The following is a 23,779-nucleotide window of genomic DNA, read 5'->3' as shown; positions in this document are numbered from 1 at the left end:
ATTTACTGTAAAATGTCTGCGTCACACTATGGAACTTTGACTTCGTCTGCAGCTGGAATATTTTTTTTGTCTCCTTCACTGCATTTTCTGTTACCAATTGTCCACTCGAAAAAATAGTTAAGCCGAAAGACTATAAATAATGAACTAACAACCCGACCAGATATCAAGATTTCCAGGTCTTCACTTCTTTTGAACTCAAATGATCTTTGACTTCCCTACAGAAAGTAAATATTTGGCACAAAGTAATTGCCAGTCTGTTATTCAAGTTCAAACTTCCGCAATGTCACTATTCTTGCCATATAGAGCTGTTGCAATGTTCACCTTTTGACCTCTACCAAACATAATAGAGGCCATGTACTTATAATGGGCAAGTACATCCTGGGTATGACAATTATAAACATTCCTTTTCCTGAAATGTTGGGTTTAAAAAAGATTTTCAGGTTTTGACCTCAAATGACCTTTAACTTCCACCAAAAACTGTAGGCTTGTAAACACATCACAAGGAAAACCTCTCATGTATGTACAAACTTCATCCCAGTTAAGATACAGTGCTATTAACATTTTGACAATCTGACTCTGCTGACCTTTGAACTGCACCTAAATAATAAGGATCTTGAACTGGGCTAGCCACATACCAAGTATGCCAGTTTGCCAACATCTGCCACCTTTGAGGTAATATGTTTTCTAGTTGTGGGTGTCGCACATGAACATTCCACCTCAGAAAAATACAAACCTTAGTGCAGAGGTTACATGTCTACCCATGGCAAGCAAGTATCCATGAGTTTAGCATTGTTTGGTACAGATGTGATCGTAATGCTGAAGAAACTGTCATTCACAAATCTGGGCAAGCTCATTGCAGTCAGTGCCCGAGTGATATTCACTGGTGGCAACAACAAAAACTTAATCTGGAAAAGGTGAAATTGGTCAATCATGTATGAAGAAAGATTTTTAAAAACAATTTTGCAGTTATGTTGAAAAAACTGCAAAATATCAAATAAAAATATCAATAAGCTTGCTTGAATGGTTATGTTTGGATTTGAGGTGAAAACCAAAGGTTGACAAACATTTAGTCTGTGAAATGATTGATGGAGTTACTAGCATCCATGTCACTTAATGAGAATGTATGTTTGTGTTGTTGCATGGACACCTTCTTACTGCTGGATTCTTCAGATTGAAACCCAGTGTTGTTCTAGTATGCTGCCCCCACTTTACGACGAAGAATAATTTGAGGCTAGTTCCAATACAGTTATGAGCAGCAGTTTAATGACTGTCCAACATGGTCGTTTGGGATAGATGATTTTTTTACCCACTTTTTATTGTCTCCCCTTTACACAATTCTCTTCAGAAAGGCATTCTTTCTGAAATTTCAACTTTCCTTTAGTGTCTCTGTGACAGGATAAAGAGGCAAAGATTATTTGTAAAGAGGTTATTAATGAAGGAAAACTGAAACTTGATTGTGGCATAATCATAAGGTATTCCCTTAGGAGCGGTTCATTATTAAGTTATATCATGTTGTTCTACTTGGAAGGTTTTAGTAACTTACACATTCAGTGGATGCAACGATAACAATTTCATAACTAATGTATCATTTCATTTTCTTGTCTTCACAGTTAGTCAAATCCCTTCTGGAGGATGACGACTTATTTGAAGAGCAGCTCCTCCACAGTGATTGGCTGATTGAGGAGGCGTGAGCTTGATCCAGACCTGACCACCGACTAAGTACGCCAGTTAGGAGGATGTACTTAATTATTATACAGTTGGTGTTTGTGTAACTTGTTTTATCCGAGGTTGTCGGTTGGAGGGTAGAAGTTACAACGGAAGTGAACCGTGGATTTGTTTGTGTTTCCCCTCGTTGTTGTTTGATTATATCATCAATATTACTAATATTCCAGCTAGCAGTAATGTCATTCCATATGTAGTAACTAGAGTTTGTTTGATTATATCATCATTATCAGATCTGGTAATATTGTATCTCTGTGGTGACTATGCATCTTCTGTTCCAGTCTTGTATCATTTATCTTCTGTATCAGCTCTCATATAAATCGTGTAATATTTATGTCTCCATTGTGTGTAGTGGTTTGAGTTCCTCTCCTGCTGCAGTAACTTTCCATATTGTATGAAAAATATGTTTTGTGTGCAACACTTGATTAGAACAGTTTAAGAAAGGATAGCATAGAGTGAGCTCGCCATATTTGTGTCCTTAATTTACATTGTGAATCTTTAGCAATTCCTGTTTGTTATATTACCTTACCAGATTTATGCATCTCCCACCCTCTTCCCTTCCCAGAAGCAATAAATACCTTTTTTAGTTTTTAACAGCACAAAGTCGGTAATACAGAGTTGCAAGTTTCCGAAACTGAATCATTTCACTCTAGCCGCGGCTTCTCTACTATTACGTCAATGCATTCAATCAGTGTGATGTCAAGCCTTCGTCTCTCTGTTTATCGTAACAGCAGTTCCCTTCCCTCCATTAAAACATGATTATCTCATAAGAAGTAATAACCATCCCCCCCCCCCCCCCCCCGGTGGTATTTGTTACTCAAATAAGAAGGTGATTGTCGATGAGAAATGTTTACTTAAAATCAATTAAAGTCTCAGCAAACATCAACCCACACACATCAGTAAGAAAATATCCCAAAGCTTGTTGATGTCTTTGTGGTTATAAAGTTTGTTCAGTTGTGATGTCTTTAAATGTCACAAAGATGGGTATACTAATTATTCTGGTAAGCTTTTCATTTGGTTGAGAGGTAGAATCTTCTAGTAAAAGTTGTGGTCGTTAAATAAGAGGTTCAAAAGAATCCTTAACCATTTTTGACGTCATTTGAGGTATACGGTGAACGTCACAGAGGATCGACTTCTTGGACGAAGACTGACGCACAAAAAAAACAATTACCAAAACAAAATCCCCTCTTTACAGAGTGAAACCTGTCAGGGTGTTTGTTTACTGTTTGATATCATTTGAAGGTCATTAGCAACGCCTACCCAACATATGTTAAGGGTAATAATATATATAGTTTGAAATTTCAAGACTACTTACCCTGCAAATTCCTACATTGAAATGAAGATGATGAAATGTCTTGGTGCAAAGGCAGAATGCTCTGGGAAGGGGGGGGGGGGTCGGGGAAGCTACATTTTGATATTTATTTGAGGGCAACTGAGATGACCATTCACAGGCATATTAGAGATACCTCCAAAGATGATAGCTATCAATACCCTTGAAAATGGCATATTGTTACTGTAATATATGTCAAAATATCATGTGCATATATTTTGCAGTCAAACACAAAAAAGCAAGCAAGACAAAGGATTGTATATTTGGCATGTTTCATGCATATTTCTTAAATACTGCCATTGGTACAAATATTTGTACACTTTTTATTTATTTATTTTTTTGAAACTTTTTTCTCATGGCTGATTAAGGTGATTACAAGTCTTTTTTAATTATTTTTTCTTCTTAAAATCTCTGTACATGTTCCTCTAATAACTCTTGTCACCCCTTTCGGTAGCTTTACACTGTACAATGGATAAACATTAAATAGCAGTTCCATAACTGTTTCCATGGAACACCAAACATAAAACCATACAATGTTTGTCTCTCTTCTCTTTACAATATTCTTAATAACAGAGTAACATAATTTAAAAAAAAAACAAATTGACTTTTAAGAAAGATAGGGATGTTACTTTTGACAGGAGCAATATAATTATCTACTGCCCTCTATTAAAATGATTAAACTGTCACAGAGAGACGGCACAGCTCTTACAACAAAAAAATACATAAAAAGCTAAGCTTGGCTGAAAATTCTCTCATCTTTCATAAAAGTAAACAGTAACTTCCAGTTTCTTGATCAAATTTCAAAATCAAAATTTCCTTAGATAGGCAAATACTAAATTGTCAAACTCAAATCCAGAAATACATTTTTTCACTAGAATAAGGGCAGTGGTTGTGAAAAAAACAAGGTGAAATTCTAGCCAAAGGAAACCAAATTCCAATTTTTTTAATTTCCCTTTTAATGATTTAGATTTGATTTACTCTTGCAAGACATCCTCTCAATGCCCAAATACATTTTAAAATAAAAAATATTAAAACTTGATTTAAAAAAAACCTGATGTGAACATTAATTTTATTTTTAATCTATTTTACTGTTTGAGCCATTGGCAGAATGACATTTGAAAGTTCAAAAATCACAATCAAACATTCTTCCTCTTTGTTCAAAATTTGTTTAAAAGCTCATAGGCAGTGACTTCTACTCCTTGAATAACAAACACCCCTTCCCATGTCACTCATAGTTTTCTCTCCAGTATTTGTGTACAAACCCAAGTAGATAAAAGTCTGTCCATAAACTCGGTACTTTTTTAGAATAATAGGGCATTGCACAAAGATCAAGTAAAAAGTGTAACAATGAGTGCCATGGAGTAGTAAGATGGAGGTATCTGATAAAAGTGAATACATTAAGAACATTTGTTTGAAACATAGATACTCCTCCACTGATGTACCAGTTTGGTCAAAAATTATTGGTCAAAGAATTCACACCAGGGTCACCCACTGGTTTAAGATTCTTAAATTAGGAGCAAAAAATTTGGAGGGGTGGGGTGGTGGTCCTAGTACCCCCATATATAACCAAGAGGATATTTAACCAATCGGAACATTTCATCTGGTAGAAACCAAGTGATGACTAAATACAGGCATTCAGATAATCTGCATGGACTGAACAGTTGGCTAAGGGACAAACAAAACAAACTTCCTTTTCTCTTTAATGAACTAAGTACTATCCCTTCCCACCTCACCCAAATGCCCCAAAGTACACGTAACGTATTAATGAAGTACCGTAACGAACAATGCATTACGATAGAGGGCAGCGTTCTTCTGTTCATTAAGGATGGTAAGAACTTGAACACTAACGATCTTAGCAACTTGAAGCATAGTTTCCACTACACAGAGACAGGACGAATTATATAGTTTCTACTATGTTGTTGAGGAAATGTTAAGACTGTACAGTTTACTGCTACTGCCTTGTGTACTAAGTATGTGCCTGAGATAAGAACACTGATCTTTTAAACGTTTTTTTAATTCTTGACTATATAGCATGCATGCCACAAGCACCTAAAACAACTGTGGTGGAATGTTAAAAGAAACAAGAAATTGGTTCATGAGAGCTGTCCTTCCTAACGAAAGGAAAGACAAATAATAATAATAATATTAACGTCACGCTTTGTGAAAGTCAAAAAAACACTTACAAAGAGTATATATAATAATGTATAATATCATGAGAAGTTAGCTACAACAAATCCTTAAAAACACACAAGATGCAGATCTGATGTATGTTACACACAAACATGAGAGAATGTCGCACCAAAAAGTTCCAAGTATTATTTTTTTAATTTTTTTTTTTTTTGTATAAACAGTACTTTGTGTTTGGATTTTCATTGTCTTTTAGAACGAGAAATAAACAGAGAAGAAAAAAAAAAAGGAAAAAGAATGTCAAAAACGAGATGCAGCTTATAAGATGGTTTATGCTTCACAATCTGAGGAATCCTGGTTCTACTACAAAGAAGAAACGTTGCTGTGTGTTACAGTACCAATATTAAACTCAAAATTAGAAAGAATCTTGATCCAGCTTGTAGCAGAGGAGGTCACTTACATGAGTTAGCAGATGAAGTTTTATGTCCTTTAAAGCCAGATACTGGCTTGAGGAACATAGGAATATATATATATCGGCTATTTTAGTGAAAAAGCCCTTTCGATGAATTTTATGATTGTATCTAAACTCAACTAGTTTTTGCATTGACTTGCTATATGTCACTTTTATGACTAATTCAACATGGTTTCTTCCACCAACCTCAGACGTCACACACTGACTTCAGAAGGGAATTAGAGACGAATGTTAAAAAATATTTTGTAGTGTTTTGGACATCTCAACAGCTCACAATAACTTTCTTTGTAAAACTTCAATATTCCATGATACATCATCAATCATGAATATTAATTTCTTAGTTATTGATTAAACAACCAATGATAAAAACAAAATATCATCACTTGTAAATGGATAAATCATTTCTGATGAAAACATAACCAGGCAGTGTTGCTTAACATTGATTACATTTCCCGACACATCCAAACATTTTCGATTTTATGGATTACAACCAAATAACATCTGATCTAATTATAGCCAGTCTGTTTTGGACTTAATGCAAACACTGTACTATTGTTGTATGCTGATGGGTGCCTAAACAAAAACAAAGTGGGAGATCACATCTCGTAATAGTGTAAGTAGTAAGAATACAACTATAAACACCAGCTGACAATACAAGCAACTGATCCATGTGACAATAGGGCAGTTCATGCTGATTTTTATTATGCAGGCTTGTAAACTTTCTGTCATTCTAACCAAGCTGTATGTGGTACTCACACACAGTACTAGGATACCCTCAATTTAACAGAGGGATCTACGTGGTGGTGGTTATACACTCATTAGCATGTCTGTGTCATCAACGTATGGAAACTTTAAAGTTTCTGCCTTCATATTTGCAGTTCAAGTAATATCAAGTGGACTAAAACTGAAAAATTATGCTTTTTGCAGGTAACCTCTAAATTTCCATGTATTGTACCAGCAAAACTTACACAAACTACACAGCTCTGTAAGATGCCTAGCAATTGGAATTTGGTAATTTACAGATCATGGACAGCAACAACCAATCATTTTATCTGCTTGGAACTGTATCAACTGCATCTGCTTGTTCAACACAACAAACCATAATGTCTGGATAGGACATTTGTACTTCTCCACAAGCCCACAATTTCTCCATAATGGTACCATCCTAATAAGCTGTGCCCCTGGGGTCTTTGCTTATAAGTTCAGGAATAATGTAAAGACCACAAATTTTCAGCAAATATAGAAATGGCATTCATAGGTCAAATTGTGGGCTGGTGAGGGCATACAGTGTTAGAATGTTTAAATACATATATATATAGATATATATATATAATAGCAGAGTGGCGTAATCGCATATTAGCTAACATAGTACTATGGAAAGTGGTCAAGTGTGGATTGTTGTTAAGACCATTTGAGCAAGGAAGAAACACTATTTATATTTTTACAACTGTAACTGTTTTAACAGGGCTTACTATAGGTTTTGATAATAATTTAATACAGAATATAGGCAGTTATGAACTTTTTGTCAATGGTGTCACAGTGTTGAATTCCCATATGACCAAGTTGAATCTGTTGTTGTATTGTATGCTATCCTTCAAGTTGGTACTAACAGTGAAATACAGTCTCTACATTTTGTGTACTCGACATGTTGTGTTCCTGTAATATCTCCCGTCGCACCCCTTACCCTTGGATACCACAAAATGGCATTGATGACCTACTACAACAGCAGTGACACAAAACATCAGCGATAGCTTAACATGCATAACAGATTTGGTTTCATCTCCGAAACATCCAAACACAGATCGGCTTTTACACATCGCTAAGTTTGTAAAACGGTGGATGACTGGACAGTAAAACCTGTGACAAAAATGGAATGACTACAACAGCCTACAGCAGGTGCATCGTTAGAGATAACTACAATGGTAACAATGACAGTAAACTTAGCACACCCTTATCCTTAGGATGAAAGCAAGAACAGGTGTGTCATGTACCACTGACGACGACGAACACGATGATGATGTTCACAATCATCATGGTGATTGGTGATGATGAAGAGGAGCGATTTCGTTAACTTCAGAAAGCTCAGATGTTGGCAAAAAAATAGTGAAGATTTCATCGATGCACATATTGAGCAAAAACAATGACAAAAGGACCATTTTTTTCAGGTTGCTTTGTGTCTGCCTCCACAACAACCACACTGCTTCCCACACCAATGGCAACCTCTTAGAGGGATATAGCACCAAAGACATGGCACCAGCAAGGAAAACATCGCTAAGCATGTCCATCTTTTACAAAAGTGATTGCCAGTGCAACTACAACTGCATGGATCTACATAGTCCCCATCCACATCATTTACACAATGGTAGATCAAGCCTTGCGCACACGAAATACAAGTCATTTTGCCAATGAATTCTAGCAACTCGTCGGGGGCATCTTGGCACCTTCCCCTCATATTGTTATCCGGATCAAACTTTTGTCCACAGTGTATACACCGCACGGGTTCCGGCTTAAATGGCAACTTTAGCGGTGGCGACGATGGCGGCTGAGTGGATATGACTTTGGGAACTCCTCGCGTGGTCTTCTTCAGGTCGTCTTCCCCTTTGTACATATCCGACTGCGGCGTGAATGGATAAATGTACTCATGAATACTTTGCGGCTTTTTTACAAGTTTCACATAGGCTTGATTCGTCGGCTCCGGATGGCTGACTCTCCTCGGCTGCCAGTCCTGATGGATTTTGATCCACACGTTTTCATCAGCGGGCCTATCTTTCGATTTCTTATCTACACTTCTCGGCTGTTTCAAGTCGGGCAGATAGATAACTTTATGTAAATGTTGATGGTTGTTTGGATGACTGTATCTCTGTGTGCCAAAAGTGTTTGAAATAATTAAGTCCCGTACTTTAGTATCATCCTTAGGTGATGGAACGAGTACACATGGGTGAGTATTCTTGTAGTCATGAATGGCAGGCAGGAGTGGATCATGCTGAAAAACATAAGGAAAGAGAATTTCTGTGAGTTACACATGTATGAAGAATGTGACCTGATTTAATACACTTAACCATGATAGATATAAGAGTCTGGGAATGACATACTAGATGTGAAATAGTTGTTTGTACATAGAAGTCCCCCAAACCAACTGATTTGTGTATTTACCAACAACAATTCTTACCCAATCTTCGGTCATCTGGCACTTTCCCTATCTACCTATAATATCACAGTTGGTAAAGTTTTGGTACTGCACCCACAAAAACACACTCTCTACCAACTTACTCATCCGTCCGGATCTACAAGATTACGGAAGTTGCACGTCCCACATTTCAGCCATTTATAGCAACTAAAATTTAACAACTGCTACACTGCTACAACTGCTACACAAAATGCTACACAAACTCACATGTTTTCACCTTTTAATAGGAAAAATACTCAGTGAATAAAGTAGATTTTGTGGTGACCACTACTAGTTTTGTATGATAACACAATCCAGTATGTAACTGTTACACATTATGCGGTTAGTATGGCATGTGAGCTCACTTGTGTTTGGCATTGTCTATATACAATACCACAAAATAAATTTAATACTGTATTTAAAGAGATCCCTACATTACACTATGCTTTGCTTAACTTCATCAGCCTTGGTATTTAACAAAATGATGTATGGTCATTGTGGTTCTTTATGGAAACATCAATAAATGCTAGCCTGTCTAAATCCATCCACAGCAAATTCTTTTAAAGCATGAATTTCTCTCTGATAATATGTTTGAGTTTGCAAAATGGAGAAAGTAAAAACGTACTGGGTATACTTCAGTTTCCTCTACATCGTCATCAGGGTTTACTGAAGAATCACTGGAAGAACAACCTGAAAATGCAACAAAATAATATCAATTAATTAATTAATCAATCAATCACTCTATTAATTAAGTCACTGTAAGTAAGAAAACATTGATGAAGAAACATCCATGGATTGCGTCACACTGGCAAGAAGGTATGTATCCCTTACAATTTCACTGTATAAATATTAAAACTTTTAAACCAAAGCATCCCCTGACCAGAAATTGAACACTTTTTTACAAACAATATGAATTTATCCAAAATATATACAGATTATAAGTTGTAGAACAGTAGTAGCCTATAACTAATTGTGCAGGTGACTTTAACAAGATGAAAATATAGATTTTATTTTATTTTTATTATCTTTCAATGCCCCAAGACCACCTCAAATAATAACTGTTTCTGTTCTTTCTCTCTTGTGTACATCCTGCCATTCTCTGACTGTACCATTTACTGCTCTGTAACCTGTAATGCACTTTGCTAGTATTTCTGTCATCGAGTTTGTAAAGCTTGGAGAAGTAAAAAGAGGCTAATGAATCTAGCCAGTGACTTTCCTAGTTAGGAACAATTTACATGGGATTATGCCTCATTACTAATAGTTGAAATCATGACAGATTTATAGGGCTGATAGTAGAACATCAACCTATGGAGAGGCTACAGTGAGTATTGCAACAGGGTACTATTCAGTGGAAATCTGGTGTTTTCCCTCAATTCTGTCGGGATTTTATCTTAAGGCATTTTCTGTCTGTTCAAATTTTCTTGTCGTCCCATCCCGGCAAACAAGAGAAATGCTGAGACATTTCAATACATTTCTGCAGAGTGTGTTTACTGATTACTTGTGATTAGGTCTGTACTTGACAAATGTACTTGACAAAGGATTTCTCAAAGTATCGGTAGCAAACTTTGCTGTGTTCAACCATCCAGTGACTAGATGAGTGAAGACATATCGGGTGCAGTTTAGAATTTTGCAGACAAAACATTGAAGGGGGGGAGGGGGGAACTAGTGGTCCAACATAATTATCTGAATTAAAACAGAAAGAATATTGAAGTTCCAGAACAAATAAAAAAGGAATATTTATTGACATGTGGAAATGGTCATGAAAATAGTGACGCATATCAGGTTAACACACAGTCGCATTTAAAAAAAATTTAAAAAACGGGGTATTTTAAAAATTGAAACTTTGCCTCTTTTCTCAGCTTGTCTCTTTCCTACAGCAATGAGCAATATGCATGAACAGTTATAAATTAACTTTATCACCCCCTCAATTCTTAGACTTGGAAGTAAAATTCAGCAAATTATTCTGCGCAACAATCAATAAGGCTACTTGGATCCTTTATATCAATCATGTACAATGTATTCCTACACATGAGAACAAAGCTTGTAAATCTACCATAGTCTCAAAGCAGCTACAGTTGACATCAACAAGGTCATTGCAATTTACTGATCATCCATACTAATATTTCCTATTTTTCAGAATTATGTAAACGTACACCAACACCAGACCTCCACAGCATTCCGCGTCATCACAACAAGCAGAATTTGCTATCTAAATCCGTTTCGTCCTAACCTCTCGTTTGAAAGTTTTTCAAACCCACATCTTTAAAAGAATGATATGCCATGAAATTCAAAGACCACTTGACTTTTGCCAAGATCTTCCTACTTTCCATTACCCAGAATCACTAAACCTTCCTGGCAATGTAAAACAACTGTCTGCTTAAATAGAAAGGATATCCGCAGTGACAAGGTAGTGCGAAAAACAGTGGAAGCATTCCGTGGAACGAGCGGACAGCCAAGTATGACATCACTTCCTGTTCCTACATTAAGTATTTCCGTGTGGATGTCCTGCTGGAAATAGGAAGTTCCTATCTATGGTTGTATAGGAATCCCAGATCAAATCCAGGGAAGAGATGGATTAAAGATTTACCACTTATCCATCAAATCAAAAGGTAACATGCTAACCAGGCTATCATACATCAGAGAACAACAACAAAGTACAGATGGAGAGAAAATCCAAGACTGATATATTGAATTGGTTCCTAAGCTCTATTCTAGGCAGTGAATATGCAGTGACTATAAAAATAGCATCAAACGTAACAAGGATTTGGCCTGAATATCAAGTGATGAATTGACAAGAGAGTGTTTTTGCAGCAACATATAGAATATACACACCAATGTATATAGTAGAATACAGTACAGTATATATATATATATATATATATATATATATATATACATATATATATAATGTCCGCGTACAGAGCAGAAGGCCCGTGGTTCGAATCCCTGTGGAGGCTGAAAGTTTTTTCACTGTTCTTGATTTTCCAACTCATTACGATTTTCATTTATATATATTCATTTGCCTTTGTCGCTTTACCTCCATTGCATTATATATATATATATATATATATATACCACCTAGCGAATCAGGGGGGAATAATTTATCAAGTATCACACCGCTAAATCCTATAGATACAATATGGGCAAACTGCTATATCAATGCAAAGATGCATACATAGCAGTTTTGTACACCAGGAACGCAGTATATACTTTATATGAGACACAAGTTTAGAAACTTCAAAACTGTTTTACAAAATTTAAACATTAATTTATTCCCTGCAAATGGAAGAGGGTTTTGCAACCTTTGTAATGAACTAGAGCCAGTAGTTAAACAACAACAGTGGGCAGAATGAAGATATTATAATTACAAATCAAATTTGACATGAACGACAAGGTTAATACCAGAGTCTTTCCCCTGATAGGAACCCCCACTCAATTTAGTAACCTTTATAGCTCTGTCTCTCTGTACATAGATAGTGAGTATTAAAGAGGAAATGCATTGTGGCACTACTGCTAATAAAAGTGCACTTTAGTGTTATTGTGTAGCAATTTGCCACTTGTGTTATTACATTGGGTTACCTCAGGTCCTGAGAACTTTGCCAACATTGTTTTCCCTATATAATGGCAAAGTTATTAGCCAACATCCTGGTCTGAGACAATTACAATTCCATTTATTGCCAATATATGCAACAAAAATGTTGGTGTTGCTTTTCTGTTATTTTTAGATGTATGAAATTTAAGAAAATTTCAACCACCTTTCGTTTCTAAATTTTATTGACTATTGAAAACTGTGTTCATAGTAAACGGATCATGATTGAATTTCTGATTTTTAAATATGGGGAATGTGTACACGTGTACCTTCCTTAAAGAAATGTGCTGAAATTACTACATTTTTCCTTGTTTGTCATGCATAATATGCAGTAACCGGAAATTTCACCAGTGTCAGCAAAGAGCCTACAGCACACAATAACATTTAGCTGGTTGCAAACACAAAGGACTTCATGTCAACGCTCCTGCTTTTAGGTGGAATGGAACGCTCAGCATTAATTGCAAATAAACCCACGATTATTAACTACAACATTGTTTGGAACAACGGATTCCATGACCAGATTAGCTCTGTTACCCAAAACTTCAATTGCTTAATAAAACTCAACGCTCCACTTCTGCTGAGTTTTCAATCTAATAAGGAAAACTGACCCATAAAGGATGGTAGCACTGAACCCTTACTGGGCCACAAACTCCTCAAGAAAGGTAACTTAATTTAGCCGGGATCTGTTTCATCCAACAGAGGGCCATTATTGGAGGGAATTGACCCACTGACCTTCCCAGTTAGGTAACAAACCTTTACATATGTTGACACCAATTTATGAAGGATGAAACAGAGGTATAACTAAATTGCAGATATTTAAGCATGGATATAAACGGAATAGGCATTGAATAAGCATCGTTGAGCGATACTGTTCTGCTTTGGCTTTAGTCAGGCTATGTACTGACCGGAACAAAAGATTATCAGGTAAAAGACCATAGTTTAAAACAACACTCTAATGTAGTAATGGGACACTATTGTGTAATTCTGAATTTTTCATTGTCTGCTGCGACAATGTTAATCTGCGATTTAGTTACCGATGGACTTAATTCAGAATAGTTTTTAACCTTTAAATGATTAAATCCTTAAGATATGAGGTGTAGGCTTCTGAATTTAAGTGAGTACGAATATGGGAAGGAGAATATGAAATGCAAACCAGTCATTTCAAAACGCTCTAAATGCTTCCACACATAACTCACCTCTATATCTACACTTTGTAGCCATAGTACTACTGTCATATATGCATCATTAGAACAAGCACCAAAAAAAAGAAGAATACAAATTTTGGGGGTGGGGTGGGAAGTGACTCACCCAGAGTAAACGCACCAAATAGTTAAAGAATGCAAGGCATTAACATTGACCATTAATGAACAGTCACCGTTAAACTAACTTGAAAAAGAAACTGCTGGAACAAAGTCCAACAACACAGGAGCCATTTATTGCCCCAATTGTTGGAAAATAAGACTAGGAGGAAGTGTTTACTTAAGGGTCAGTCATTGATGGAGTATGGTCCTTAACTCTAACCACAGGAAACCCACCAAACCCACAGATCAAACAAGGGCTTTGATCCTTCATTGATGAAGTACATTCCACAAAACCAACCATGGGTGAGGAAACCAAAGGGACCAAATTAAACATGAAAATGTGAACGGAAGGTAAAGTTTTTAATAAAGGTCTTTACTGTTTTGTTGGGCTTGTAGCAAAAAGGGTAAAAAAAGAACTTGGAAACTGGTTAAAAGTTAAAAAACATAAGCAATTGCTGGAACTCTTTGAGGTTTAATTCATAACAAAAGAGTAGTTGTTGTTGAAAAGAGTGACTGCTATATATGCCTGTGCATTGTCTAATTATATCATTAGTCCACAATCCTGCAGGGCTTATGGTATTTGACAATTGTGCTCTAAATCACTGGTTCCACCATTGCTAAAGACAACACAAAAGATAGAATTTCAGAGTTAGCAAGTTTATATTTACTAACACTGTTTAGATTTGAAAATTTGTTCAAGCACTACTTTCATAAACTATAGTCAACTGAACAACTCTGCATTGAAACCTGGCAAGTTTTTGGAACCGGACCCGTGAGAACAAAAACGAATGAAACCATCCGATCTATTCCTCTCACCATCAGGAAAATTCATTAATTGCACCTTTGTCCAAGAATATTCCTTCATATCGTCATTATTTTTCTGACCACATGCTTCCATAAGTGAGCTGACATTTCCTTCTTAGCATGTAATATTCGAGCAATATTACCAATCTAGGATCGTTATACAGCAAAGTCCATTTAGGTGCTTTACTGTACCATGCATTTTGGAAAATGTTCATTGCAAATGTAGTGTGCCCATTGTAATACACAACCAAAGATGTAGTGGGGCATCAATTGCAGGACTGTGTTATACTGTTGCAAACCATACATGTACACACAGGTTTAGTCCTGAATGGTGACACACTGGACAGGGAGGAGGAAGGGGCAAACAAAAATTCCAATAAGGATCCACATAAGAAATGAACAGTGTAGGCACTTTGGGTGGTAGAATGAGAAGGGTATTGAATAGAAGGTCTGTCATAGAGGGCGCACAGTGTTAAAAGGTTACCAGTTCATTCTAGGCACGGTAGAAAGAGAGTGCTAAGGTTGTGGGGAGACAGGTAAGCGAGGAGCAAAGTTAATCATTGTAAACATATCACAGAGATTCTCAAAAAGCATTTCTTTAGATCACACATAAACCTCCTGAACAGTGAAAATATTGTTTCATATATCATACACCAAAATTGTTATGTTCTATTTCGATAATACGGCTTGAAGGAATAACCATGGCAGGGATCTGACGTCATCAATATGGAATTTCAAGCGTATTGCGTAATCAATGGCGGCTTACTGTGTATTGTGGTGAGGCCTTAGGAGCCAATTTTCAAAGCAAGCACATTCAGTCAAACAGAAAGTGGTTAACTTAAAAATCAAATATTAGAGAGTTAGAACTAACACTGCTCTTTTTATTTGCTGCATATAGACAAATGCATGTTATTCATACTGATCATACTGACCAGTGATTGTGTTCACCACCTACAGTACATATACCTCTACTATATATATATAGTTTAGGGTTTACACGTGGAAGACTCGTTGCACACACTTCCCATTACAAAAAGCTAACACAAAAACCTTTTCAATTGAACTAGGTGAATTACTTAGCGATTTCTCAAGCTGCAGCTCTGTGAAGTTCTGTTAGCAGTGTTCGGTAAATCACACTGCCACCCACACAAAGTCCAATTTTTTTACCGTTAAGAGATAGGAGAGTTCCAAGCCGTACTTTACAATGCCAATGGCAGCAAGGACATGTTTGAACTTGTTTTCACAGTGTGATAAATCCCAATAAGAAAGTGCTTGCTGAATTTGATAATCCAAACATTTCAGATTTCCAGCCTCTCTGACAGTACTGATCCTGTATATTTAACATTGCCAGGAGTACTGTCTTTATCTGAACCCATGAAAATAGTATCCTTGTAAAATCAACAGAAAAAACAGTAATACGAAGAGGAAACAATGTGATAATATAGAGATGAACAGCATTTATCAACACAGAGAAGTATGATTCTCTGCCTTCAAACATGGAAGTCAATGTAGACTGTATAACTTTATAATACCAGCAATAAAGTCAAGACCTATTCAAATACGACATTCAACCAATGCCTCCCAAGATCAAATTTGTCATGCCATGTAAGGTACAATTGATGTTCTTCTGTCTATAGGTCCAGCTTAGCTGTGAAGGATTCACTATTAGTATTTATGTGAACCTACCATGTAGAGCCTTAAAGATATATACTGTAATATATGTATGGTGAATCTACGACCCTCCCTCATTGGCCGGTCATAGAGGGCGCACAGTGTAAAAGGTTACCAGGACATTCTAGGCACGGTAGAACGTGGTGCTAAGGTTGTGAGGAGACAGGTAAGCGAGGAACGAAGGAAATTCTACATCCCTCCCTCATTATAACCTACATCACGCACTATGTAAAGACTACTGGTACTACTAATTGCAGATAGTGAGAATAATACCAACAATACTAACAATTATATCAACAAACAATGGACTTCCCCTTTAACAGTATTACCTACCCAAAATAGGATATGAAATCAGTTTCTGTGGGGCATATTGCATCACACAACATTTCCCTTAACCTCTCGTCATTACACATTGCATATACTGTAATTAACTCAGGGACATTCCACAGTGTAGAGATATATATCTAAATAAAGGTTTAAGGGTTTCCCTATAGTGAAAATTGTAATCAATTTAAGTGCAAACATCTTTTCCTTGGTTAAGAAATATAAGGATGTCAAGTGATTTTAAATGTTAGCAAAAACAGATATAAAGCACATTTGACCAGCATAACAATATTTTGAGTACAATTGGGAAGTATCACAAACTGTCCTACCAGTTTTTACTCACAGGAGATTAATGAACCATCCACACACACTGTCACAAATATGCAAAAAGGCTCCATTTTTTTTCCCCTTTTAAATTACTTAATCCATATTGTATGATGCTCAATGTATTGTTTGAAGGCACCATAAATAATGCCAAAAGTTATCTATCAATTGTTCTGGTTAATGATATAGATAAATATATTCAACATACAGTGAGGATTTTCTTGTTCAGCTTATGATTTCTCATTCTGATATTGCCAATACATTAATTGGTCAAACTTATAAGAATTTTACAATAAAAGATAATACTGTACAGTAATCGAATGCTGGGTGTTTACCTATTAATGCAGAAATTTCGCAGGAGTTCAATCTATTGGAACAATTCATTTCTGCCACTGGTCAACATCACTTTAAGTCTTAGTACTGAGGTGTCGACTTTCAAAGAATGTGGAGATAAATCTCAAATTGTCCATTAGCTTGAAACAAATTCCTGGAAAAGTTGCAAGCAGACATTATCCGTTTCTTATCTAACTGGCTAAAAGTTAATAAAAAGAGCGGCTTGTTGCTCACAGCCTCGGTGGAATTGCAAAACAACCACCTGCTATTAGCTTCAGCCTACAAAGAGACCTGAAAGTACTGCAGTGTACGCTACAAATTAAACTGACAAAAAAGATTGCAAACCGGAAACAAATCTCCCAGGTTTGATGTTGACCGTTTAGTTAGAAGAGATAAGAAAAACGAGAGAAATACCACAGGCAGTTTCATACGTTTAAGTAAATGCATATTCAAATCATTTCTGTCATGTGACTCGTGACATACACATGGATTGACAACCACAGCTGTATTTCCATTGTAGCCCCCCCCCCCCCTGAATTTATTTTGTGTCTCATAAAGGTTTGACCATTGTCCCTCCTATTCTTTATCGATGTCAAACTAATTCAGATTAAGAAAGTTGCAATAGACAGTTTTGAAAGGGTGATGGTTCCTGAAATAATCACAGCATTAGCAACCACTGAATTGCAGTGCATTTGTTTCAGTATACATGTATGTGTAAAATGCATTCATAGTGTGTGAAGCTTTGGCCAATGTCAAAGAAGCATTACATTGAAGGAAGTAATAACCACACACAAAAATGTTCGTTTTTTCTTTTATACTTTTTTTAGACTAATTTCTGACGACCAATTCAATATACAGTAGGTCTTGCCATGGGGAAAAAGAGTCTAAAAATTTGCTGTGGTTGGCAACTTGTTACTACATTATGATTTCTGTGGCCACCACTGTTGAATTTACTGTAAGTATTATTGCGGCATGCTTGAAGGAATATACGAAACATTCCAAAGGTCAAACGCTCCAGGTACAAACCAGCAGTAAATCATCTTCCTCCACAGGTGTCCATTTTATTATACATAGAAAAAGGCTTAGGTCACTGCCTAACAGGTTGTCCATGATGTAGCCTACACCCTGTGGCACATTTACAGAAACAACATACCAAAGCAGGAATATCTCTACTGTATCAACACAAAGCCAAATTAGATACCTGAGCTTGACCACTTTTGGCCTCCTCTCAAACAGAGATCCCTGCATGTGAGTAATTGACAACATCCTAATCACAACTAACATCTGGCATGAAGGCAGTAGCCAGTCACCGATTAATTAACAAATGAAAACAATACCATCATCTCTGGAATATGGTGAATCTTACAAAGTATGAATTTAGAATAAATACTATGTATTATACTCAGCCAACAAGTATCCAAATTATGGGAAAGACCAAGAGCCTAGGTTCCAATACCGTACGAAATCGCTGTAGGAAATCAGGACAACAAAACGCATGATGTTGGCCCTTTGGATGGTAGAATGAGAAGGAAGGGCATTGACCGGAGGAGCCGGTCATAGAGGGCGCACAAGTGTTAAAAGGTTACCAGTTCATTCTAGGCACAGTAGAAGAAGAGTGCTAAGGTTGTGGTGAGACAGGTAAGCAAGGAAAAAGTAAATATTATACACAGACAACAAGTATCCCACTGAGGAGTTCACATATACAGACTTAACAATAGAACTCCTCAGAACAAGAGAGAACTTACAACAATGATATTTCATTGGAATTCTGTTTAATACTCCACTGTCGACCAGCTCAGAGATGATAATGTATCATTCCATCACTCACTAGGTAATAAAGACTGCCATTATTCAAAACCATAACTAACTTTATTGATATTATAAGGAACAATGAAATCTATCTCAACTACTACAGTATGAAGCCTGCAACCAATTGTGGAACCTCGACCTTTATACACAAATTTGCCAAATTGAAACCCAAGTTGATTACTGTAGAAAGAAAGTTGGCAGAGAAAGGCCTAGAATGACCTGTAAATAGATTAAGGTCTTTTTAAGCAATTCCTGGGATTCCTCTTCATTGATTTAAACTCTATTTTTTTTATGTTTCAAGGGTTGTTCTTATCAAACTTAATGTTTCCTCCCACAGGAAAACCAGACCCATTACTGCTAGAATAGAAACTGATCATACCAAAGAGAAAGAGATCAGATTCAGGTAACTGAATATCATTTTGAAATGTGTTCGTTCTGTTCGGTACTGGAAGTATCATTGTTGGGTGATCAAGCAGGTGAGGTAGACATTTTATTTATGAACCTACGAACCCTGAAAGCTTACATTAAAGCAGTTAATTGGTTGTGAATGCAAATGTAACACCATCCTAGCAAACTATAGTACACAATAGGTTATTGTTTGCTGGTTCAGCTTCTGATGCATTTCTGTGTACACAGATGGTTAATACTTCACCGAAGGGCAATTTCACTGTAGAAATACCAACCTGGTAACCTCAGCTTGGTCTTGATCTTCTTCATCCTGGGTTAGAAGTAAATCAGGGGCCACCGCCTCCCCTCCACCCTCCCGCCTCCCCCCCTCCCCCTTCAACTATCCCTCCTCCATGCCCTCACCCTCCCTCCTACTGTATCATGCAGGCTGTTTTTCTGAAGTTTGCACCACTTCATTTCAAGAACACGTTAGCTGTCTTAACTGACTACAACTAGAGGAAACACTGTCAACTTTAAAATATAATTTACCTTCTTTCATATCCTCTATAGCTCTCCTAAAACCCCTAGAAAATGCCCTGGCATCCGCTGGATTGGAAAAAGTTAGCCCATATTTCTTTTCGTCTTGTGTCCTCCAATGGTGGAAGTTTGGTGTAGCTGTGTATTGATCATGTGTCCGAAGAGGGCACTCTAAAACTCTCTGCGAGGAAGAAAAAAAGGAAAAAGAAAGTGCTTAGTACATCACTGCACAAGATCTAAGTAAATAAAAGTAAATGGCAATTTAATCTGAAGCCCTTAATACACTCCTACAGTATGCAAAGTATTTTAATCAGATATACACTTTACAGAAACTCTTCAAATTTTCTTTTACACATTATCATCTCAAAATGTTCACTTCCCTGAACTACAGGTACATCCATGTGTACTGTAGCAGCATAGGTCAGAGGCATATATTCAAACACTGAAGAATTCTACACACCAAATATGGGGTCTGCCCATGCTTCCCTTCTTGAGATATCGTGTTTACAAGGTTCTCACAATCTGACCCCTGGTGACACCAAATGACCTTTGAGTTGACCTCCACCAAAAACAATAGGCTTCTTGTACTCAATGTGGTACTTCTACACACTAAATATGAGGTCTGCCTATGCATCCCTTTATGAGATATCATGTTTACAAAGTTTTCACGATTTGACCCCGGTGACTTCAAATGACCTTTGACCTCCACCAAAAACGATATGCTTCTTACACAAAATGTGGTACTTCTACACACCAAATATGAGTTCTGCTCATGCTTCCCTTCATGAGATATTGTGTGTACAAGCTGGGCGTCACAAAGGCACACATGGCCATCATGAATGCAAAGGTTACGATTATCATCGAAACCAAAAAAGGGATTTCTCAACACTCTGTTTGGGTGCAATATAATAGGGTCAAGAAAGGTAAGAAAGAATGAAATCAATTTGTGACTAGTAAAGGAGGGGGAACCATGCAGGTGCTAGCCTGCCAGGAACTGAACAACTCTCACAACTTCCCTGACCAATCCACAATTCTAGGAAGCAATATTTTACAAAGCTTGTCGAAACATGCATTTTAAAAGCTTCTTCAAAATACAGAAGAAAATATCATACAGATAGGTGTCCGTGAACACATATTCATCAGTAGCCTGCAGTACAGACATTACACAAGGCAACTGCATTTCTACTAGAGGTTTTCTCCCTGATTAGTCAAATTGTTTTCTTTGATTAATGTCTGCTACCAGTTGTCTGCAACATTCTTGCACCCTTTTGTATAAATGTACAGTCTACAGGTCTCCTGGGCCGTGGCTTACAAAGTTCACGATCAAACTTGGTCCCTGTTTATAGTTTTTATGTTTCTCTGTACAGGTATGCTTCATTTGTACCGTAGCCTACCATGTATATTTTCAGAAGGTATATATAGCGTTTTCAGTGTTTAATAGGATTACTGAAATAATGACAGTACCCATAAGTCTGTTTCAGAGACTTTCACATGAAATCTAAATTTTTACAGTTCCTAGAAATCTATTCCCAATTATCTATTTGAACAGCTTTATGCTAGAACAACATCAGGAAGCACATTAGACAAAAGAGAATAAGAGATGGAGGGGATTATCTGGGGACACTCAAAACCCATCTCCCAAATTTAAACGACTTATGGCTCGGTTAACACTTGCATTTTCCCTTCAATTGATCCTCATGAATCACATACAAGGCAACAATGTTAACAGATATGACCTCTACGAAAAGGAATGTAAATCAGAAATGATTATAAAATGATGCCTACTGTAGTTACACTGAAAGCAAGTGGTTCTGGTACAAGCAGAAAACCCATGAACCATAAAATGTAACTACAGTAGTAGAGCAACTAATTAATGGACTGTAGTGAAATCCAATGTTTGTATCGAGATGGGTAAAATGAGTAACCCAAATCATTTACAAAATAAGCTGTTTTATTCAGATTTATGAAGTCAAAAGTGTGAATTTAAGTTATCTATTCAGCAGTCTAAACTCTTATAAGTCTAAATGTTATTTTATCCATAGTTTTATGCACCCTTAAGAAACTGCGGTATAATCATCTTGCTCAGAAGTCGCAGATACTTGTCTAAAATATGAAGTCCAAACTTTCAAAACAAAATGCAATCTAGAATATGACAAATCCAATCCATACAAAATAACCACCCAGCCTACAATTTCTCAATCATCTGAGTAGAATGTTCAAAACCCATACTTCAAAACAGATGAATTACTTCCACTGCCTCTTGAATAAATTCCTGGAAAAGGATTTTTGCTCACTGATCAGACAGGCCATTATTCAACACTTAATGAATTGAGTCATTATGAAAGTGATGCAGTTCTAAGGGGGGGGGGGGGGGGAGATTTACTGGGGGACATACATAAATCACCTATAATCAGAAATTCTTTTCTACTATTGTATCATAATATCAACATTCTACAAAAAATGGATTTTCCAAGAACCTTCAAAATTGCTTGGCTAAATGTCTATCAATATATTTTTCTTCACACAAAAAGTTAAAATCTATCAACCCATCAAAGTTTTTCGAAAGAGCGTCTTTGAAGTACAGCCTCAAAGACTTTCCGATTACACATGTTTAAGTAGCTGGAAGTGTGTATAAAGGTAAAATGGAGACAGGTTAAGTGAAATGTGCATTGAGAAATAAGATTATTTTAATGTCAGTGAGCCTATCAAATGATTTCATAATGATTGAGAGCCTGTTTTATATAGTGCTAATAGTTTGTTAAATGACATAGTTATGAACTTAAGACAAAGTGATTTACAAAAAGTCAGGCCATTTCCTTCCAATGGAATTCCCTACCAAACTGTTAGCTTTGATTGTCAGTAAAATAGTAATCATGTATCTTTCTGAGATCTTTCAAGTGCTGCCAGCACACAATGGATTTATAACACTATTCTACCCCATTGAAAATAGAAAGAATTCTATAAAGTTTAGGACAAAACACAACAATCCCTCTTACATTTCAAGATGTTTTTAGCTCTGTGAAAATGACCAGCTGTGCAGTTCCTACTCCTACATTGCTTCACAGGTGAAATAGTGTCATGAGTGTATTACAGTGTACACAAATCTATTACTGTTGAACTGCAGCACTATGTTACCGACCAAGAGTGCGCAAATCAAGTACCACATAGAGTTATGGTGGTTAGTTTGACTCAGGAACACCCCAATGAGAAAGATAGTGACCTCTGATCTTGAACAAGGCAAACATTTGTGTAGCACCATTGAATAAGAAACCACAATAGTATTAATAATGCATAGTTAAAATTCCAATAACCAGAAAAGACTTTTTGTTCTTCGGTTACCAACAGGTTCTACAACAAATAACATCTATGGTCTGTGTTAAACAAAAATAAGAACAAAGAAATGAGTTCCTCTGATGTAAAATTGAAGCAAGCTCTGTTTATTGTAATGCATACCACAAAACTTTATTTAAAGACAAATTTAAAGACAAAATTGTACTACAGTATACACTGTAAAATATAAGATGTGGAATTCATAAATAGGACTTGAATTTTCGAATAATAGCTATTCCAGATTTGTTAGGAGTACACATGTTAGTGATGACTCAGAAGTTGCAGTCAACATTGCAGCATTAAATTAGAATATAGTTCTGCAAGGAACAAAGGGAACTAGAAATCCTTAGACATCAAATTCAGACATGAAGCTCACAGTTTCCAAAGTACTTTATTCATGTTTGACCATAAGAGATAAAGCAAGAAAAAACTAGTAATGTAAGATTGAGATCACCATTAAGTATAATTTTCCAATGAGAAAGCTACTGTAAGTTGTCATGTAACAGTACCTATTTTGGGTCATTGCTTTTTGCTAGCAGTAAGCACGCATGAG

General features: G+C 36.5%; 2 protein-coding genes across 2 annotated transcripts in view; one reads left to right on the top strand and one right to left on the bottom strand.

Annotated features, from left to right (window-relative positions):
• The window catches only part of LOC139971867 (uncharacterized), a 38,477-nt gene extending 34,817 nt beyond the window's left edge, over positions 1–3,660 (top strand). Inside the window, exon 17 of the mRNA XM_071978652.1 lies at positions 1,611–3,660. Within this exon, the coding sequence (XP_071834753.1) occupies positions 1,611–1,691 (81 nt within the window). The 3' untranslated portion in view covers positions 1,692–3,660. The remainder of the gene's footprint in view (positions 1–1,610) is intronic.
• Positions 3,308–23,779, bottom strand: part of LOC139971874 (sprouty-related, EVH1 domain-containing protein 2-like) — a 33,073-nt gene continuing 12,601 nt past the window's right edge. Inside the window, exons 3-5 of the mRNA XM_071978664.1 lie at positions 19,909–20,077; positions 9,443–9,507; positions 3,308–8,634 (exon numbers count right to left, since the gene is read on the bottom strand). Coding sequence (XP_071834765.1) covers positions 7,813–8,634; positions 9,443–9,507; positions 19,909–20,077 — 1,056 coding nt within the window. The 3' untranslated portion in view covers positions 3,308–7,812. The remainder of the gene's footprint in view (positions 8,635–9,442; positions 9,508–19,908; positions 20,078–23,779) is intronic.

Source organism: Apostichopus japonicus, chromosome 8, assembly GCF_037975245.1.
Source record: "Apostichopus japonicus isolate 1M-3 chromosome 8, ASM3797524v1, whole genome shotgun sequence".
Classification (NCBI taxonomy): domain Eukaryota; kingdom Metazoa; phylum Echinodermata; class Holothuroidea; order Aspidochirotida; family Stichopodidae; genus Apostichopus; species Apostichopus japonicus.
Note: the sequence above shows the minus strand (reverse complement) of the source record. Positions and strands in the feature narration are given on the sequence as shown.